Source organism: Capricornis sumatraensis, chromosome 5 (genome assembly GCF_032405125.1).
Source record: "Capricornis sumatraensis isolate serow.1 chromosome 5, serow.2, whole genome shotgun sequence".
NCBI lineage: Eukaryota > Metazoa > Chordata > Mammalia > Artiodactyla > Bovidae > Capricornis > Capricornis sumatraensis.
Genome location: NC_091073.1, coordinates 98,599,993 through 98,619,829, shown reverse-complemented (window position 1 = coordinate 98,619,829; position 19,837 = coordinate 98,599,993). Strand labels below are relative to the sequence as shown.

The 19,837-nt window shown below is 34.7% G+C and overlaps 1 protein-coding gene across 1 annotated transcript in view; it reads right to left on the bottom strand.

Annotated features, from left to right (window-relative positions):
- The window catches only part of KLHDC10 (kelch domain containing 10), a 56,686-nt gene that overhangs the window by 14,853 nt on the left and 21,996 nt on the right, over nt 1-19,837 (bottom strand). The window contains exon 2 of the mRNA XM_068973167.1: nt 9,739-9,825. Within this exon, the coding sequence (XP_068829268.1) occupies nt 9,739-9,825 (87 nt within the window). The remainder of the gene's footprint in view (nt 1-9,738; nt 9,826-19,837) is intronic.

Sequence of the window (19,837 nt, the reverse complement as noted above, 5' to 3'; positions counted from 1 at the left end):
GTACTTGTGATAGCTGTCACTACATACTGGCCTGGGTTTCTGGGCTGTTCAGTCCTGCTATTTATTAATACCTGTACCATTACTACACTGTTTTAATTACGACAACTCTGAAGTATCTTAACATCTAATGGGACAAATTCCCTGCTGTTACTCTTTTTCAAAACTTCTCAGCTACTTTTCTCCATATACTCTTACACTGGGTTTTAGAATCAGTATGTTAAAATCTATGAGGCCCCTTGGGCAGATACCATCGTATCCAGGTGACCAAAGTTCACATCACCAGTAATGGGATAAATTAACACCACATGCAATGAAATGAACACAATATTACTTCAGTTGGTATTTCAGCCCAAAATGTATAAGCTGAATGTAATCATGAAAAAACACGAGAGAAACCCAAACTGAAGGACATACTACAATATGACTAGTCTGTACTGTTCAAGAATATCAATGTTAAGGCTAAAGATACATGAGAACTGAATGCAACACATGATCGGGGATTTTATTTTACTATAAAGGACATTTTGGAAGAACTGACAAAATCCAAAATGAGGTCTGTAAATCTGATAATAGTGTTAATTCAGCCCATTATTTATAGTGTTAATTTCTGTTTTAATACTTGTTCTGCAATTACATAAGAGAGTATCTGTTTTCCAGGAACAGACACCAAAATATTTAGGGGTAAAGGAGTATTGTGTCTGCAGCTCAATCTCAAATGATTCAAACAGAAAAACAGTATGTATATACATAGGTATTACAGACAGAGAGGGGAGAAGGGAGAAGAAAAAGAAAAGAGAGGGAGCAGGATAAAGCAAATGTGATCAAATGTTAACATCTGTGGGATCCAGGTAAAGAATACAGGAAAATTTTATCATTCTTTTAACTGTTCTGTAAGTCTGAAATTATATAAAAATAATATAATCTCTAGCCATTTATCCTCATCTTTTTGTATCATCAGTATGCTTTCATTGTTTTCTTGTTTTCTTTGCTATGTATGTTAAAATTTTCTGTACAACTGTAAATAGACATCTTCTATTTTTTAATTCAGTTCAGTTGTTCAGTCATGTCCGACTCTGCAACCTCAAGAACTGCAGCACGCCAGGCTTCTCTGTCCATCACCAACTCCGGGAGCTTGCTCAAACTCATGTCCATTGAGGCGGTGATGCCATCCAACCATCTCATCCTCTGTCATCCCCTTCTCCCCCTGCTTCAATCTTGCCCAGCATCAAGGTCTTTTCCAGTGAGTTCTTCACATCAGGTGGCCAAAGTATTAGAGCTTCAGCTTCAGCATCAGTCCTTCCAATGAGTATTCAGGACTGATTGCCTTTAGGATTGACTGGTTTGATTTTTTAATTGGTTAATATATGGTCTGTAGCCCACCAGGCTCCTCTGTCCATGGGATTTCCCAGGCAAGAATACTGGAGTGGGTTGCTATTTCCTTCTCCAGGGGATCTTCCCAATCCAGGGATAGAACCCAGGTCTCCCACATTTCAGGTGGATTCTTTACTGTCTGAGCCACCAGGAAAGCCCTCAGGCAATTGTTAATATACAAGAAAGTAATTCATCTTTAAAGTTTAAATTTTATCTAACTAATTTTCTAAATTCTAGTATTAGTTATCATTAGTTAATTATCTTGAATTTTATAGTAGATAATCATCCTGTTATTAATGGCAATTTGCAGCTCTTTCTAATATACATACCTTTTTTTCCTCCATCTTTTATTGTATTGGCTGAAACCTTCAGAATAAGGTTGAATGGTGGAGATGACAATGGGCACTTCTGTCTTGGTTTTCACTTTTTCAGAGGATACTGGTAATGTTTCACCATTATATATGAAATTTGCAATTGGTTTCTTATATAGTCTATCAATAAAACAAACTTTCTTTTATTCCTGGATGTCTACAAATTTTTTTGATTTAAAAGTCTTATTAAAATCTATATATAGAAAAGGGCAGATATCATAACCAGGAATGAGTATGATTTAAAATAGTCATTATTAAAATGTATATATAGAAAAGGGCAGATATCATAAGAGTATAGTTTGATGGATTTTAATAAAATGAATACAGAGTATCAAATTTTATTAAATGTGTTGATAACAGAAAAATCAAATTGTTTCTTTTAACCTTTTAAAGTACTATGTTCCACAGATAAACCCAATTTGATCTTGATTTTCTTTATATTACCCCTGCCATCTTATATACATATATACATACATATATATATATATATATATATACAGTTTTTTAAAAATCTGTCATTCTTTCTTATTGTTCCATTTTCCCACTTACCTAATCTTACTGAAATAATCAAGGTTTCTTTTTTCCTCAGTTGAGCTACCTACTATTACCCCGTAATATTCTTTAAAAACCCATAAGTTTGTATTTCTATAACAATACTAAGAGTAAACGAGGCCTGGAAAGAAACTTGGCTATTAACGGTGGTTACTTCTGGGAAGGGGAATAAGGTGAGGAGTAAAGATGTGAAATGGCATCTTGCTTTTTTAAGTTCTTTTATTGAGAAATATAAGACATGTATAGACATGTCAAATATAAGACATACATAATTATAAATGTATAGTTTAACAAATTTATCAGAAAGGTTAACATGGAACCATCATCTAGGTCCAAAAATAGAATATTGCCAGCACACAGATTCCCCCCCTTACCTGCCCCTTTTGATTACAACTCTCTCCATCCCATTGGCTTCACTTTTAGAGAAAATCTATTTCCTAACATTTTATAGCAATCATAAAACTTGCTTTAACAGCCTGATTATACCTAAGTATGAACCTCTAAACAGTCCTGTTTATTTTGGCCTAGTTTTAAAGTGTATTTGTATAAAATAATACAGTATGTTTTCTTTCTGGGATCTTTCATTCACTATTGTGTTTCTGAGATACATCCATGTTGCTGGGCTTAGAGGTGGTCTGTTCATTTCCACTGCCAAATAGTGTATGTCTTTGTATGAATACATACCACAATTTACCCAGTCTATGTTGTGTGAATGGACATTTGGCTTGTTCAAATCAGTGGTTCTTAATGTTGCTATAAACACTTTCATACATGTTTTCAGGTGTATAGAGATCTATATTTGTTGGCTGTAAATGTAGAAATGGAATTTCTGAAGTCATAAGCTATGAAAATCTTTACTAGATAAGGCCTGTTTACAAATTACTTAGTATTAATGTCTTCTGTCTTTTAAATTTAGCATTCTTGTAGACCTAATTCACCATGGTTTTAATATGCATTTACCTCATTACTAATGAGGTAGAGCAACTTTTCTTGTTTACTGGCCAACTGGATTAATCCTTTCAGGAAGTGCCTGCTCCAGCCTTTTATACATTCTTGTACTGAGATGTCTTTTTCTGATTGATTTGTACAAATTTGTTATATATGCTTGAGATACAGACATTCATTTTTCACCCTATATATTTCCATATTAAATTTTAATAAGCATACATTATACCTATAAATCCTAAAACAAAAAATTATAAGATCTTTAGTACAGTTTTACTTTCTCCCTAGTTTATTTAAATTATCTGAAATGTTAGAGAATATTTCATATATATATATACACACACACACACATACATACATACACATGCATATATATTTTTTATTATTCTGTATATTTAGAAATCTTTTGTTATCAATTATACCAGGTTTCACAGTCCCTGTATTTCAATGTAACTCTAAAGTTTTACTGTGTTTTTTGCACATCATCACTTCTTGCGCCCAAATCTTCCCCTTTCTTGAATTTGTTTTCCATTTTACTGGGAATACCTCTTCAAGTAATTTTCTCAAAAACGGTGTTTCCCATACTTTCAGAGTATTTTGACCCCTATTTAAACATTCAAATATTAGTGAGGCTGGGTACAGTTCTGTGTTCAAAATAATTTTCCCTCAGAACACTGAAGGCACTTATTTTCTAGAAAACTATATTATATCCCAAACCAGTCTGATTCTTAATCTTAAGTCTTTCTATGTAGTCTGTTTTCCATCTTTGGAATCATAAGTAGTTCAGTAATGTACAGATAGATGCTTTTTGCTTTTACATTTCTCTAGCTTGTTCCCTGGTAGGCTCTTTATACTTGAAAATTCAGTCTTTCTTCAGCATAGGAAAATATTCTTTAATTCTTTATATTTTCTCTTTCACTGTCTTTCCATATGTACCTCTATAAAATGAATACTGGATCACTTAAATCTATCCTAATAGCATAATTTTCCTAATGTACTTTCTCTTTTTGTCCTGTTGCTTTATGGTCTGTAAATTTCCCCTACTTTAGTTTTGTAAAAATTGGTCTTAAGTCTGTGTACTATTTGAGTTGGACACAACTGAACGACCTCACTTTCACTTTGCAGTTTCATGCATTGGAGAAGGAAATGGCAACCCACTCCAGTGTTCTTGCCTGGAGAATCCCAGGGACAGGGGAGCCTGGTGGGCTGCCGTCTATGGGGTCACACAGAGTCAGACACAACTGAAGTGACTTAGCAGCAGCAGCAGCTGTGTACTATTTAACTAACTGGATTTTATTTCAGCAATCAAATTTCAATTGGAACTAATTCTTTAACCACTCCTTTTTTTCTGCACAGCAGTTATATTTTTATTTGTAAACCCAATTTTCTCTTGATTTTGAGGGAACCTGCTGTGATCAGAACTTCCTCAAGTTCCATTCTGTTTCCTTGGTATCTCTATTTCCATAGTCAGCTGTTTCATTTATTCAGCTTACTAATCTTTTTTCAGGTTTTGTTGTTGTCCAGTCTCTCAGTAGTGTCTGACTCTTTGTGACCCAACTGAGCATCCCAGGTTCAGCAGCACTCCAGGTTCCTCTGCCCTCTACTATTTCCCAGAGTTTGCTCAAATTCATGTTCATTGAGTTGGTGATGCTATCTACCCATCTCATCCTCTGCCACCCCCTTCTCCTTTTGCCTTCTACATCTTTCTCAGCATCAGGGTCTTTTCCAATGAGTCTGCTCTTCAAAATTACAGATTTCTTCTACAGTTGTATTACTCTGTCTCCAAACTTCCAAATGGGAGATATGTTTGACTGTGGGTCTCTGCAGGTATGTGGTATACTCACAGACAGGTTTCTCTTTAGAAGTGGAGAAAAAAAAACAGTTTTTCCAAAATATTTTGATGGTACAGTCATTTAACATACCTCAGTCTTCAGTGGTGCTCACTTTCTTCTCCCACATTCCGTCCACCTCATCCAATCCATTGTGGAAACCCACTACCTAAAACTCTGCTTTGCGTTCACACTCTCCAATCCCAGGTCCACTGTCTGCTCAATCCCCCCTCCAACAAATCCCCTACTTTGCTTGAAGAACTGTCCTCAGAGCAAAAGCCACTGCTCTTCCTCGCTGGCTCAATGGTAAAGAATCTGCTTGCCAATGCAGGAGGTGCCGGTTTGATCCCAGGGTGGGGAAGGTCCCCTGGAAAAGGAAATGGCAACCCACTCCAGTATTTTTTTCTTGGGAAATCCCATGGACAGAAGAACCTGGCAGGCTATAGTCCACGGGGTGGCAAAGAGTTATGTTTAGTTATGTGACTAAACAACAACAATAACAAAGCCATTGCCAGGGAGGGAGAGAAGAAGTAGAGGAAATAAAAGTTTTGAAGGCAGTCTCTTAATTATTTGCCCTGATGTTCCATTTTCCCCCAACCTTCTCCTTTCTCCTACACCTGCTGGTTCTAGGCTTAGAGTTCCAGGAAAGAAGTTCCATTAAGAAATTCTCTTTCAGCATGCAGCAGGAGTACCTACTTGGGGTTGCATTTTATTCTGTTCTGGTTTCTCAATCATTATAATTCCAACTGTTTTCTATTACCCTGAAATTCCACCAATTTTCTGGTATTATAACAATAGCAAGAATGACAGCAGCTACCATTAAGTCAATACTGGCTGAACGTAAAAGCTCTTGAGTGCTTTGCACATATTACCTCTCTTGATACTCACAGCAACCCTAGGAAGCTGGTATCATTATCATTATCCTAATTTTGCAGATGAGGAAATTGAGGTTAAAAAAAAAAAGAATAAGCAACTTGCCCAAAGTCACACAGTTGGTAAAAGTCAGAGCCTGGATTCAGACAAGAGTAATCTGGCTTCAAAGCCTCCCTTTACTGTTTTTCAATACAATTATGATTCATTCTTTTTTATATGTCTGTTTTGTAATTTTCAGTAATATATGAGAAGTATGGGAGAGGAAATGGGTATAATCAGACCATCATTTTCCAATGAAAACACAGTCTTCACTACACTGATATTGTTTTCAAACTACTTTTTACATGGGTAGAAACTATCTTTTAGAAAAGATACATGATCTAGTGAAGGAATCTAGTGACAGAAAATGAGTACCATGAAACTGTTTCATCAGAATCAAAAGAGGTAATGTGTAGGAGTCCCAAAATGAGAGGCTTAAAAGTGGCAATTTCAAGAGTATAGATAACTTAAAAAAAAAAAAAAAACCTAAGGAAACACTAAACTGCATTTTCATATTCTCAGCAACTCATTAGTTTGCTGTCACTATCACCAGAAGGAAGTCAAAAATGTACTAAAATTTTAGTCCCATCCTATTCTCTTGACAGCAGCTTTAAAAATAACAAATTCAACTCAAATACATATGATACACCTACCACATGCACTGTGCTACAAACTGAAGATAAAGAAATGAAAGGCAGTGTTCCACTGTCCCTGCCCTTACAGAGCTTACAGTCTACGGCAGGCACAAAACAAGTAAACACATGACTATAACTCAGTGTGATCAGTATTATGATACAGGCAGCTACACAGAGGGTGCAATCAAAACAAAGAGGCAGGCTTCCAAAGAGGTTTCCCTAGAAATAACTCTTAGACTGAGTGTCCAAGGACATGCTTTTATTGGTTTGGGAAGTTTAAACTGAATTTATTATCTTTTCCCTCAGCCTGCCCTTCCATCCATCTAATAACACCACCTGGTAAAGAGAAAATGGTCCACACAGAAAGCTGAAGCTTTCTTGGCTTTTCCCTCCTCCTCTTCAAGTGGTCACTGAGTCTAATTCCACTTCGTTACATTTTAAATCCATTACCTACTCTCTAGTCCTACTATATATAACTACCTTAGTTGAAATCTCCATCATTTCTCACCTTGATAACTCTAGCAACCTTGTAACTGGTCTTCCAATTAAATCTCTTTGCTAATTAAATAAAATGATCCTAAAAACTCCTCAGGGACGGTGCCCAACTTGATCTGGACCCTCTCCAGCTTCTATCTGCACTCTTTCCCACTCTGCTCAACTTCCTACAGTTCCTCTGAAAGACCGTACTCTGTTCTGCCTAACTGCCTCTACTCAAGCTGCTTGGTCCCCATGAGGTGAGATGTTCCAACCCTGCCCTGTTAACACCTACTCAGACTGCTCATGTATCTCTTCTGAAAAGGCATCCTGATGACTTCCCTTCCTCTGTCCTTCCCACATGTTGAGTCAGGTACCTCTTCTTGCTCTCCCACACCATACTACCTCATCAGGACATTTACCACAAAGAATTACACGTTGAAATTATTCTGTAATTATTCCTCTACCTGATTCTCTAGTATCTAGATGACTGAGATAGCACAGAGCCTGTTACCCAGGAGGCAATCAAACAATACTGAAAGAATGAAAGCATGAATGAACGAACAAGGTTAGTTAAGTCTGTGAAATCTGATGAGATAACAGAAGGAGATAATGGAGAGGACAGAATGTTGGAGTAATACCCATCTTTAGTGAGCAGGAAGAGAAGAAGCTAGTATAGGAAACGGAATGAACAATCAAAGAGGTTGGAAGAAAACATCTCAGATTGTACATCAAAGTATAACCCAAAAAGAGAGAAAAATTTAAGAAGGTGCAGGTGGTCAACAGATCAAACACTACAAACAGGTCAAAGGTGAGAAATAAGACAAGGCCCTGCATCAGGGGCGGCCACTGGGGGGTCCTGATGTTGCTGGTGCTGAGTTTAGTCCCCTCACTCTTCTCAGCACAGTCAGTCCATCTTCCTCAGCCATTTTTTGAGGCAATTTAGGGCTTACAAAAATAACCAAAGGTATGAAACTTACCTGTACTAATCTCTTTTTTCTGTGATTAAAACATTGGAAAAGAGAGAATATACGAAAGAAAATAAAATCCCACCAACCAGACAAAATGTTATTTCACCATTTCCTCTTTTTTTTATGTTTATATTTGTACAAAATTAATATCATATTGAATTTTATATCCTAATTACACAATTGCTTAATTATACTTAAGTTTAGTCAGCCCAAGTTAGCTTTCTCATTATAAATCAATAAATTAGCATTTTAATCTTTTAAATAGGAAAAAGAAAAATTATGTTATAGAATTAGATGTACTGCTTGACCACATGTACACAATGGCTTTTTGTGTTTTTTGGGGGGTCACATAACACTAAAATTACCTCTTAGTTTCTATTAATACAATTATTTTTGCTAGAAGATAGCATAGCAGGAATTCCCTGGTGGTCCGGTGGTTATGACTAGGTGCCTTCACTTCCATGGCCCAGGTTCAATCCCTGGTCGGGGAACTAAAATCCCACAAGCCATGCAGTGCAGCCAAAAAACAAAAGAAAAGAAAAAGAGAATTCTTAAAAAAGGTAGCATAGCACCCTCCGTATCTTATCTTGACCTATTTATTTTTTCATGATCTGGAGCTTGGCTGCTAAAAATAGATTAGGCACTAGAAACAAGAAACATCTTTAGCTGCTGCAGGACTTTTTCTAGACTTTTTTTAAAAATAATTTCTTTAGTCAAAATTAGATAAATTGGCTTTTAAATAAGGTCTAAATTATAATATTAAGAATGTTTGTCTGAGAATTTTGTTATATCTAGAAAAATAGTGTGAACCAGAGTTTACAACCCTCTTCTGAGATTTTCTTTTTTTCAGTAGGAATATGTTTTATTGAAAAAAAAAAAAAAACAGAAAGAATGAAACCTAAAAGTAAGGTTACTAGGTCAAAGGATGTGAACATTTTTAAGGCTTTTGATACATACTGCCAAATTAAATCCAGAAAGGCGGTGTTAAATTTGTACTTCTTTCAGTATATGAGTTTGGATTTCCCCATACCATTGCAACACTGAGTACTTTTATTTTTAGTCTTCGCTGACCTAATAGGCAAAAAATCTTATTATTTCAGTTATGTTTAAAACAATAGTGAAACATCTGCTCATATTTGAGCTTTTTATTATTTTTTTATTAATTGTTCACGTTCTTTTGCCTATTTTTCCAATGGGTATTTGTTTTTAAACTATTGATTTGTAAGAGCTCTTTATATATTCATGATACTAACCATCTGTTACAAATATTTCCCCCTTTTATCTTTTTATTAATGGCTTCTGACATACAAATTAACAGTCATATAAATTGTATTTCTTCCTTAAAATCATATTTAGAAAAGCATTTCCCATACCCATATTTTATAAATTATTCAAAGTTCTTTTTAATATATTTACAGGGGACTAACACTGATATCAGTGAAATGATTTTATTTCTACCATCTAATACACATGAAGTGATTCTAACTTCCCAAAACTTATAATTACAATTCCAACAGTGCTCAATATGAAATACAGGTTTAAAATTAAAATTCTAGACTTTCCTTAATCCAATTTTAGCTGTTCAGACAATTTTTAAAAACCAGAGTTTTGAGTTTAAAAAATTCAAAGCTCCCTTTAACCCATACGAAGCACATATCTCTTGCTAGTTATCACCCACCTCTCAAAAACCTGTTAGGGATCCTTATGATGGGACAGGACTGAATGAAGCGCCTCCTAACTGGGTCCCATCGTATTTTCTTCTTACCTGTTACCACAATTATCAGCAATAAGTCAGACACATACAACACATGGCAAATAATACATAGCAACTGTAGTTATAAAGACAGAAAAACAGGAAACAAAACAATACTTGAATACAGAAAGAAATGATGTAAAGTAGCATTTAACCCTGTTTTGGAAGTCAAAACAAAATCAAATTAATATATAAGCAGTGATGAAGGTTTTCAATTCATCCCCAAAAGAATATGAACAATTATGTGCACCATTTTTCAAAAGTCTGGTTCAATAGAACATGCATTCAATAATCACCAATGCCATCTTGTGGCAAAAATTTACCAGGAGCTTTATAAACAGATCAGAAACGATGACATTTTTAAAAGTCAGTGAATGTTAAAAAGGGAGCTCTTACTAAAACTAATTTGACATAACGTAGGCTCCTGTTCTTTTCTGGGTTTGGTAATTCTTTTATCAGTTTTATGGTTAACAGGATAAAGCAATGGGCATCATTCTTTAAATATGAAATAAGCTGAACTCGCTAAATTAAAATTTTATGATAGCAAACGAATAAAACAAACATTTAACATTTGACAATTCCACTATGGGGGGAGAAAAATAAGGAAAATTTTCTATCTTCACAGGAAGCAAATTAACTGCACATTAATCCCGATTAAAACTTGTTTTCTTATAATATAGAAGAAAATGCAGTGTTAATGGGATAATTTTGTCTCTTCTCAAAGTTTTGATAGGTCCCAAAGACAGCTCTTATAGGCAATAAAAACAATTAACATTAGTATTGAATTTAAAGTTTACAAAGAGCTTCTATACATGTTATCTCATTTGATCCCCACAATAAGCCTGTACGGATTCAACAGTCATTTCATTAAGCACCTGCTCTGCTGTGAGCCCCAGGCTAGGCTCCACAGTAGCCAGAGAAGGCTATGACTCCTAGCCTCAAGAACTCATGGTCTTCTGAGGAAGGCAGATGCCTAAACAAATAATTACATTACAGTGAGGTAACTGCTATAACAGGGGCAATAAAAACACTTCAAGGTAGATATTATCATTTTAATTTATAAGTAAGGAAGCTAAAAAAAAAAAACATTAAGTGACTTAATGCCAAAGCCAGGAGTCAAGCCTGGGCAGTCTGACTCTTAATACATGCCTTCTTTCTACTACATCACACTTAACCTGTCTCAAATTCCTTAGAAAGCATATAGTTTTTTATTTTGGCAGCTGGAAATATCTTAGATGTAGCACTTGTATGTAGAGATACACAAATTCTGCGTAATGAAATGGCATTACCTGTACATGTATACTTAATATTGTGGAGGAAACACATGTGGGCAAAGGAAATAATTATTTATTTTGCATAGAGTTTATCTGTTAATCCTCTAAGTCTTTTAAATCAGTAGTCCCCAAATGTTGGCCTATGGACCACTGCTGGGCTAAGGTAAAGATTTACCAGAACAACACAAAATAAGAAAAATATGGACAAGGCAGTGAGTTTTTTAAATGCTAAAATGTTCCATTTAAAAATCTATCCTTTTTTCAGAAATTAGCAACTTCTGTTATTAAATATTCTTTTGTGAGATGAAGGTGATAAAAAAATGGTAGCTGATTTTGTTTTTTAATATTCTTTCTTGGAAAAACAGAAATTTTGCAAGCCTGTTTGTATCCCCAAATAGATACATATTTTTAAATTTATAGGTTTATGGCATCCAAAGATTGGAGAACCACAGCTTTAAATCAATACAATACTTGTCGATCACTCATAAGTCCAACATTGTAAAACCACACTATCAAAGGATACATAAGATGCATAAGAAACTTCCCTTGCCCTCAAGGAGCTTATATTCTAATTAGGGAGACAAGACAAACACATAAAACAATTAGATAGCAATACGAGACAAAATATAACAAGTGATTAGCTTAAAATTTGACATCTTTATGTATCAAAAGCATTGAAATGTACATACCCTTTGACCCAGCTATTCCACTTCTAGGAATTTATTCCTAAAGAAACAATTATAGATGCATGGAAAGATGTATGGACAAAGATACCATGGTATTATTTATAATGGTAAAAAATCTGAAACACTTTCAGATTCCAATCATAGGGAGATGGTTAAGTAAGTATGCTAAGTAAACATACTTAAATATATTCACATTCTACGCACCACTAAAAAATACATACAAGAGTATTTACTAACATGAGAAGACATTCACAATATATTGCAAATGAAAGGTACAGGTACAAAATAGCAGTAGCGTATTATACCATATTAACAAAGAAAAAAAGTATATATAGTCATGAAAAATTCAGGCAGGATATACATCAGATTTTAATTGTGGTTATCTTTGGGCAGTTATTAAGAGCAATTTTGTTTTCTTTTCCTAGTGTTGTCTCTATTTTCCAAGCTTTCTCATTGAGTAGGTATTACTTTTGGACTAGAAGAAAAACAATACCATATTACTAATTTTTTCTGAAGCAATGGTAAGAAAATACCATAAAGAAACATATCAAAGTGCTAACAGTGGTTATGATTCAGGTTGAGGATTATCACTCCTTTTATATTATCCCAAACTTCTAAGACATACATTATTTTATAGTGGAAAAATATAAAACAAATTTAGATAACAGTGAGGGAGTAATACTGAAAATTACTGAACCAAAGTTGTAATCAAAAATTCTTTTTGATGTTTTTTCAGAATTTGTCATACATCTTTGGCGTGCTTCTCTGTCAGCAACCAACATAAGTCTGTCAAAGGCACAGGCTAATATTGACTCTGCAGAGGGTTATTCAGGCGAAGTAAGCACTAACTTCAGAAGCCTTGTTTTCTTCCTTTAGCCAAAGAGCAGATAAAATGAGAAGTCAGCAACATACCAAATATATCTTTCTGATTTCAAGTAAACATATTCCTGAAATTTTGTTCATTGAAACTTTAATTTTTATATATTTGAGTGTCAATCTTCATTTGTGATTGCTTCTACTCTTCAAAACAAAAACCATAATTTTCCAATCATTTCATCAAGATTTTATTTTTGGCTAGCTTTTAAGTTTTTCCTGTTTATTTACTGTACAATAAATATGATGCAGTCATCAATAATCAAGACAGTAGGCTGAGCACATTGCAAGCAACTCCCCTCTCCCCAAAACCTCACAAATAACACAAAAGCCATTTTAAAAAATATATAATCAAAAAAGAACAAGAAATGGTCTTAGTCAATCACTGAAAAATGAAAAGGTGATAGAATCAGCTTAAAGGAGATTTATCACAGTCCTACACACCCAGAGTAGAGGGCTATTGCAAGTGATCTGAACAGCCCTCAGAGTTAACTAAATAAGCCCAAAGGTGAAAGCAGAAAGAACAGAAATAATTTACAGAATTTCAGCATAACTGGTTAGGAGTCGTTGCTTCCAGATAAGAACAATGGCATCAAACTAGAAAGGTGTCACTCCCCAGGTAGGAACAATGAGTATGCAAACACTTGGATCAAAAAGACAGGACAGAGCTCTGGGTAGATATCAAATTCTAGGAAAAAGGGGACAGACATTGGAGAAGACTGGCAATTGCGTATTCCATCTCTACCCACAGTCAGTGGAGACTCACTGCAGTAAACAGATGTAACATTCACAGGAAGGCTAACAAGGACTCTCAAAGAAAGACGAGTGAGCACAAAACCAAGACCCAAACATGAAAAAGGTATTAATGTTACAAAAAGAACTCACACCCAAAGAAAGAGAGCTAACAAATTAAACAGAGTAAGACCTTAGATTAGGTACAATTACTATCCTGAGATATATCAGACAGCAATATATTTACTTAAGAAGAGATAAATTGGAACTTTTAGAAATTAAATTTTGATCATTTAACTAACAAAAAAATTAATTAAGGATGAAAAAAAAGAACAAGTTAAGTTACTAGTTTAAAAGATGGAGCCAAAGAAATTCACCTGAATACAGTATAGAAGGAAAAAGAGGTGGGAAGCATTTTAATAAGATATAAAAGGAAATTGAGCAATTATTATAAAAATTCCACCTGCTTTTTTTTGCAGAAACAGACAAGCTAATATGAAACTTCATATGGAAACACAAGGAACTCATAAAACCAAAACAATCTTGAAAAAGAAATGAACTGGAAGACATACTTCCTGGAGACAAAGCTTACTGCAAAGACATAGTATTCAAAACTGTAGTACTGGCATAAGGATAGACATGTGTATTAATGGGACAGAATTAAAAGAGTCTACAGGTAAATCCATATACATCTGGTCAATTGACTTGACAAGGGTGACAAGATTACTCAATGAGAAAAGCATGATCTTTTCAACAAATGGTCCTGGGACAACTAGATATACTTTCAAAACTAGAAATCTGTATCAACTCAAACTCTCACTCAATTGTGAGAGTGAAATTAAGACATTCTTAAAATTTTTTATTATTTTTTTTGGCTGTACCGCGTATCTTGTGGGATCTTAGTTCCCCAACCAGGGATCAAACCCATAACACATGCAGGGGAAACATGGAGGTTTAAGGACCACCAAGGAAGTCCCTCCCAAGACATTTTTGAATGCACAGAGACACAAAATTTTTGCTTCTCTCAAGAGTTCTAGTGAAAGAATTACTCAAAGATATATATCTAGAATTTTTTAAAAATTCAGTAATAATCATCAAAGTAAAAGAAAAGAGTAACCAGAGAAGTGCTGACTTACTAAGTAAGTGTTTTAGTAAAACAAAAGCTTACTAACATTCAAAAGTATACTCTCAGGTGATACTGACAGAAATAATTGTAAGGGTAAAAAGAAGGGTTGGGAGAAGGGTAAGTTCACGAATGGTTAAAAAAAAAAGATACAGAGGGTGACTAATATAGATATTGATGAAAAATATAAACTTAAGTATTATACAAAAATTTAAAGATGGCTTCATTCCAAACATTTAAGGCAGACACAAATGCTTATAGAGAATATAGAATCTCATTTATGAGACTAGTAGAACCCTCATATCAAAGTCTGATAAAGATATTAAGAATCATTAAGGTCAACATCTTTTAGAAACACAGGCACAAAAATTCTAAACAAAATATTATCAAATCAAAATTACATACAGAGGATAACACATCATGACTAAGTGAAATTTGTCCCCAAAATGTGAGACTGATAAAAAATTCAAAAATCAGTATAATTTACCACAAAAACAGAATAAAGAGGAAAAACTATACAATCATCTCAATAAATGCAGAAAAAGCATTTGATAAAATTAAACACCAAGCAAACTGGGAGAAAAAAAATAACTTACGCTTACACAAAAACTTGTCCATAAATGTTCACAGACCAAAACCTGACCAACTTTCCAATGAATCAGAATGGGTAAACAAACTGTGGTTCTGTCTATACCATGGCAGACTACTCAGTACCAATCAACTATTGATGGGGGCAACAACTTGGATGGCTCTCAAGGGAATTATGCTGAATAAAAAAAGCCAGCGTCAAAAGGATACATGGGGAAAAAAAAGGTTACATGATTCCACTTATATAACATAACTGAAATGATGAAACTATACAGAGATGGAGGACAGACTAGTGGGTGCCAGAGGTTTGCCAGGGGAGGTGGCTGTGCCTGTACGAGGGGCCCTTGTAAATGGATCTGTGCCGTATCTTGACTAGGTGGCCATGAAAATCCACACATGTGACAAAATTACACAGAACTCAAAGCACGTGCATAGACACACACATGAATTAGTGCATATAAAACTAAGGAAATCTGAGTGAAGTAAGTTGATGGTATTAATGTCAATTTCCTGGTTGTGTTACTATGTGATAGCAACAAGATATTATCATCTGGGAAACTGGATGAAGGGCATATGGATCTCTCTGAATTATTCCTTACAACTGCATGCAAATTTACAATATTCCAAGGTAAAAAGTATGAAAAATAAAAACCAGAATGAAGAAGAAAAACCTAACTATGTTGATATGGAGCAGACTGCATTCAAAATGACATATCAGAAACAAGAATGAATATTTTAACAATCAGAACTATTGACAGAGAACTCGATCTAAGAATTCTAGTTTAGATGATATGGTCCTACTTTCTTATACAATTCAATATTCATAACGAATTTCAAAAGAGAAGCAAATTAATACAGTATTCAGAATCACTGCATGGTTGTGCAGACTGCTTACTGCATGAGAACTCCATGCCAAGTGGACAAATGGGAGCTGAAGTTCAGCCTGCACTCTACTCCTAAGGTACTCACAGAACCATGTCTACCTGTGCCGTGGTACACTTTGGGCTGACAGTGACCAACTTGTTAAGTAAATTACTTCCTTTTAAACATAAGAGAAATGACATTTACTGAGTATACACTCTATTCCCAGCATGTACATACATTCATTTTTAAACATCTGTCTTTGCCTTTCAAAATAAGATCTGAACCTGTATCGATTCTGCTGTGCTGCCTGGGTACAGAGTATTTCTTAGGAGGCTTTGGTTCTGCCTCAAATCCTTTTTGAAACAAAGCAGTGTATAAACTAATACAAACCAAAATATGAGTTACAGTGCTATACTGTGCTGTGTTCCGGTTTAGTCATGCATTATGTGTATGTATATATGTCTATATGTGTGTGTGTGAAAACAACTGTATTCCTTAATAAAAATACTCTTCCAAGAACTCATTTAGTCCTTACCACAACTCAAAGACAGATAAAAATTATGATCCCAAATTTACAGATGAGGAAACTTAGACACAGAGAGATTAAGTAATTTGCCCAAGGTCACTTAGCTAAGTAAGTAAGTAAAAACTCTGGGATTCAAACCCATGCAGTCAATAATGCTCATAACCTCAATTCAATTTGGCACCTGAAAAAAGTATGTGTAATAGAGGCACTTGATAAATACTTGTTAAATGAATGAATGAATACTGAGGCAGTAATTCTCAACCAAAGGTACACTCTCCCAACTCCTTAAACAAGTTACTCTCCTCTCCCAAGATTCTCCATTATACAGTCATTCCTCAATATCAACTGGGGATTGGTTCCAGGACCCCTTACAGATACCAAAATCCAAGTATGTTCAACTCCCTTATTCTATAAAATGGTTAAGGCTTAAGTAGGCATACAACCTACTCACACATCTTCCTGTATACTTCAAATCCTCTCTAGATTGATAATACCTAATACAATGTAAATGCTATGTAAGTAGTTGTAAATACAATGTAAATTATCTGTAAATAGTTGCCGGAGTGAAGCAGATTCAGTGTTTGCTATTTCGAACTTTTTATTTTCCCCAAATATTTTTGATCCGAGGTTGGCTGAATCCATGGATGTGGAACTCGTGGACAGAGAAAGCTAACTGCATCATTATACTGCCACTTAATTAAGAATAAAACCACAGCAAGCCATTCCTAACCACTGGAGTAACTGTTAATACTTTCCATCCGTTAGGTTTTGGGAGTCAAACACTGCGAGGAGCAACTGTGCTGGCAACTTGCAGCTCACTCTGACTCTTTTCGGGCCTTCAAGCAGCATGCAAGCAGCTGTTGACTGCTTGCTGGTTTCTAGTGAACTTCCCAGATACAGGCAAAGGAAATGTATCTTTAGGGAGCTAACAATATTGAGGCAAAAGCATCTATTTGTTCCCCCAGACATCAGATGTTATATCTGCCGTTTTTTAACCACATTCCTTATTTATTTTAAATGCTCCCATTTTCACATGTATCTGTTTATAAGCCAACTCTATAAATAAATGGTAAATAAATGAAAATTGCTGGTTCTCACCTTTTTGTTGCTTGCCATTTCTATTGGTCATTAAAACACACTCATTTCCCTTGCCATGCTTCATTTTTCTGTTTGCTTTCACTTTAGTCTCTTTGCTCTTCTGACATTACCCCTCTAACACATGTAGCAAAAGGTAAGCCCATCATAGATTTCTTTTATTCTATAAAAATAATCACAGCACACTGAGAGAAATCTTCAAATCTTAAGCTATTCTTTGTCATTTCAGTTTATATTATTAGTTATTCAAGTACTACTTTACTGAAAAAAATTGGGCTCGTTGGATGAGTAGTTTTGTCTTCAGAGGAGGGAGGGAGCACAGGGGGAGCTATAACTAAACTGTTCCAAAAGGTAGCCGTGAAACCAGTGTTCATAAATGATACTATCCTTCCTTAGAAATAGTAAAAATAAAAGTGGCTAAAATTTTTACAGACTAAAAATTAATCAAAAAGTACCATAATTCATAAACTTCTGTTAGATTGAAATACTATATCCGGATCTAACAAACAAAAAATCTAGGAACACTTCTAATTTAAAATAACATCATCACAGGCTCCCAAGACTTTGAAATAAAGTTTTAAATAAAAACCCACCCTTTTGGACCAGTTTAATCTTTTGATAGGAAAGATATAACTATAAGCACATCACCAACTATATGTATACTAGATGATCTCCAAAGCTCTAAAAATTCTACCATTTTCAACAGAATCAGAAAGGCTTTAATCTTAGAACTTACCCAGTGCAATGGTTCCTGAGATGCTGGACTAGACGGTTCATTGCAAGCTTATTAAAAAATATAAAAACAAAAAGCAGATTACCAGGTCCATTCCAGTAGGTCTGGTACATTAACTTTGGTAGGGAATTGGGTTCCACTGAGACTAATAAAAATTATGGCTCTTCCCAGGAAAATGCACATATATGTTCACAACTTTACATATGATATAATCCTCTGAAGACTATCCACAGACTTGTGGATGTATAGACCCCCCAAGTTAAAAAATTAAAAAGAATTTAGACCCAGAAAGTTACAATTGTTTTCAAAGGGTAGTTAAATGAAAAAGGAATGGATTTATTCCATATTCTACCAGAAGATACAACTGAAAAACTTTAGACCCAGAATATTATAACTGTCTTCAAAGGGTAGTATTCTACCAGAAAACACAACTGGGAGAAACTCAAAGTTGCAGCTGAATTTAAGGCAAATCTCTGTAACAATTAAAGACAACATATAATCTGACAGCTCTCTCTGCAAATAGGCAACCCATTAACTGAAGAGATCAAAATAAGCAGATCTCTTTAAATAGAGATTTTTTTAAAAAAAAATTAGAGCTATTGTGAAAAGGTTTCCACACTGGATAGAAGATAAAGCAAGATGACTTCCAAGGTCTTTTTCAATTTTAATATTTTATGATTCTAAGGCGTTTTAGACTAGGGGAAAAGGGAAAAATTAAAAGTCATTTTAAAACTTTTTTTTACTCCTTATCTGTGTTAATGTGGCTTTTTTTTTTAAATTGAAGTATAGTTGATTTACAATGTCGTGTTGATGTGTGCCTGTCTATAGCAAAAGGATCTGTATCAAGCACATCAAATATTTTTCTACAACCCTAAAAAATAATCTGATTAGTTTCTTTGCTAACAACTATATATCAGAATCCTAATTATACTGAAATGAAAATTTATAGTAATAATTCACCCAAGAGCTAGACTACACTGTTTGGTCTTTACTTGCTCCTGGATTTCTTGTACTCTGTAACTTGAATTTACAGAGAATAACCTCTTTCCCTAAAAACATTTCTGAGAGAGAGAGAGAAAAAAGACTACGCACTCTATGAGTATAGATGTTAGCAGACTAAATATGAAAAACAGATTTTTAAATCAAATCATTTTGACAAAGCCTGCTGACCTAAACTTTTGCAACCTCCCTCCTTTAAGGAACACTGAAGACGGGTAGCTCCTTACAGACACAGAATCCATGCTATTTCTCAAGTGAAGCTGAGGAACTCCTAAGGAGAAGGAAATCCAAAAATTCCAACAGTCAAACAAGTGTACCCAGAAATGCCATTTGTTATTTTTGCTATTCATTGTTTCTTGATTAAAACTAGAAAAGTAATCAGTTTTGAAAGTGAAGACACACTGTTTTCTATGAATTAACTTTGCTTTCTCTCAAGTCACCATTTTCTGTTGGTAAATGCAGTGTCTTCCAAGAAAAGATCTAGAGTGACCAATGGCAATGAGAGCTTGTGGTGGACTAAATCTGGCCAAA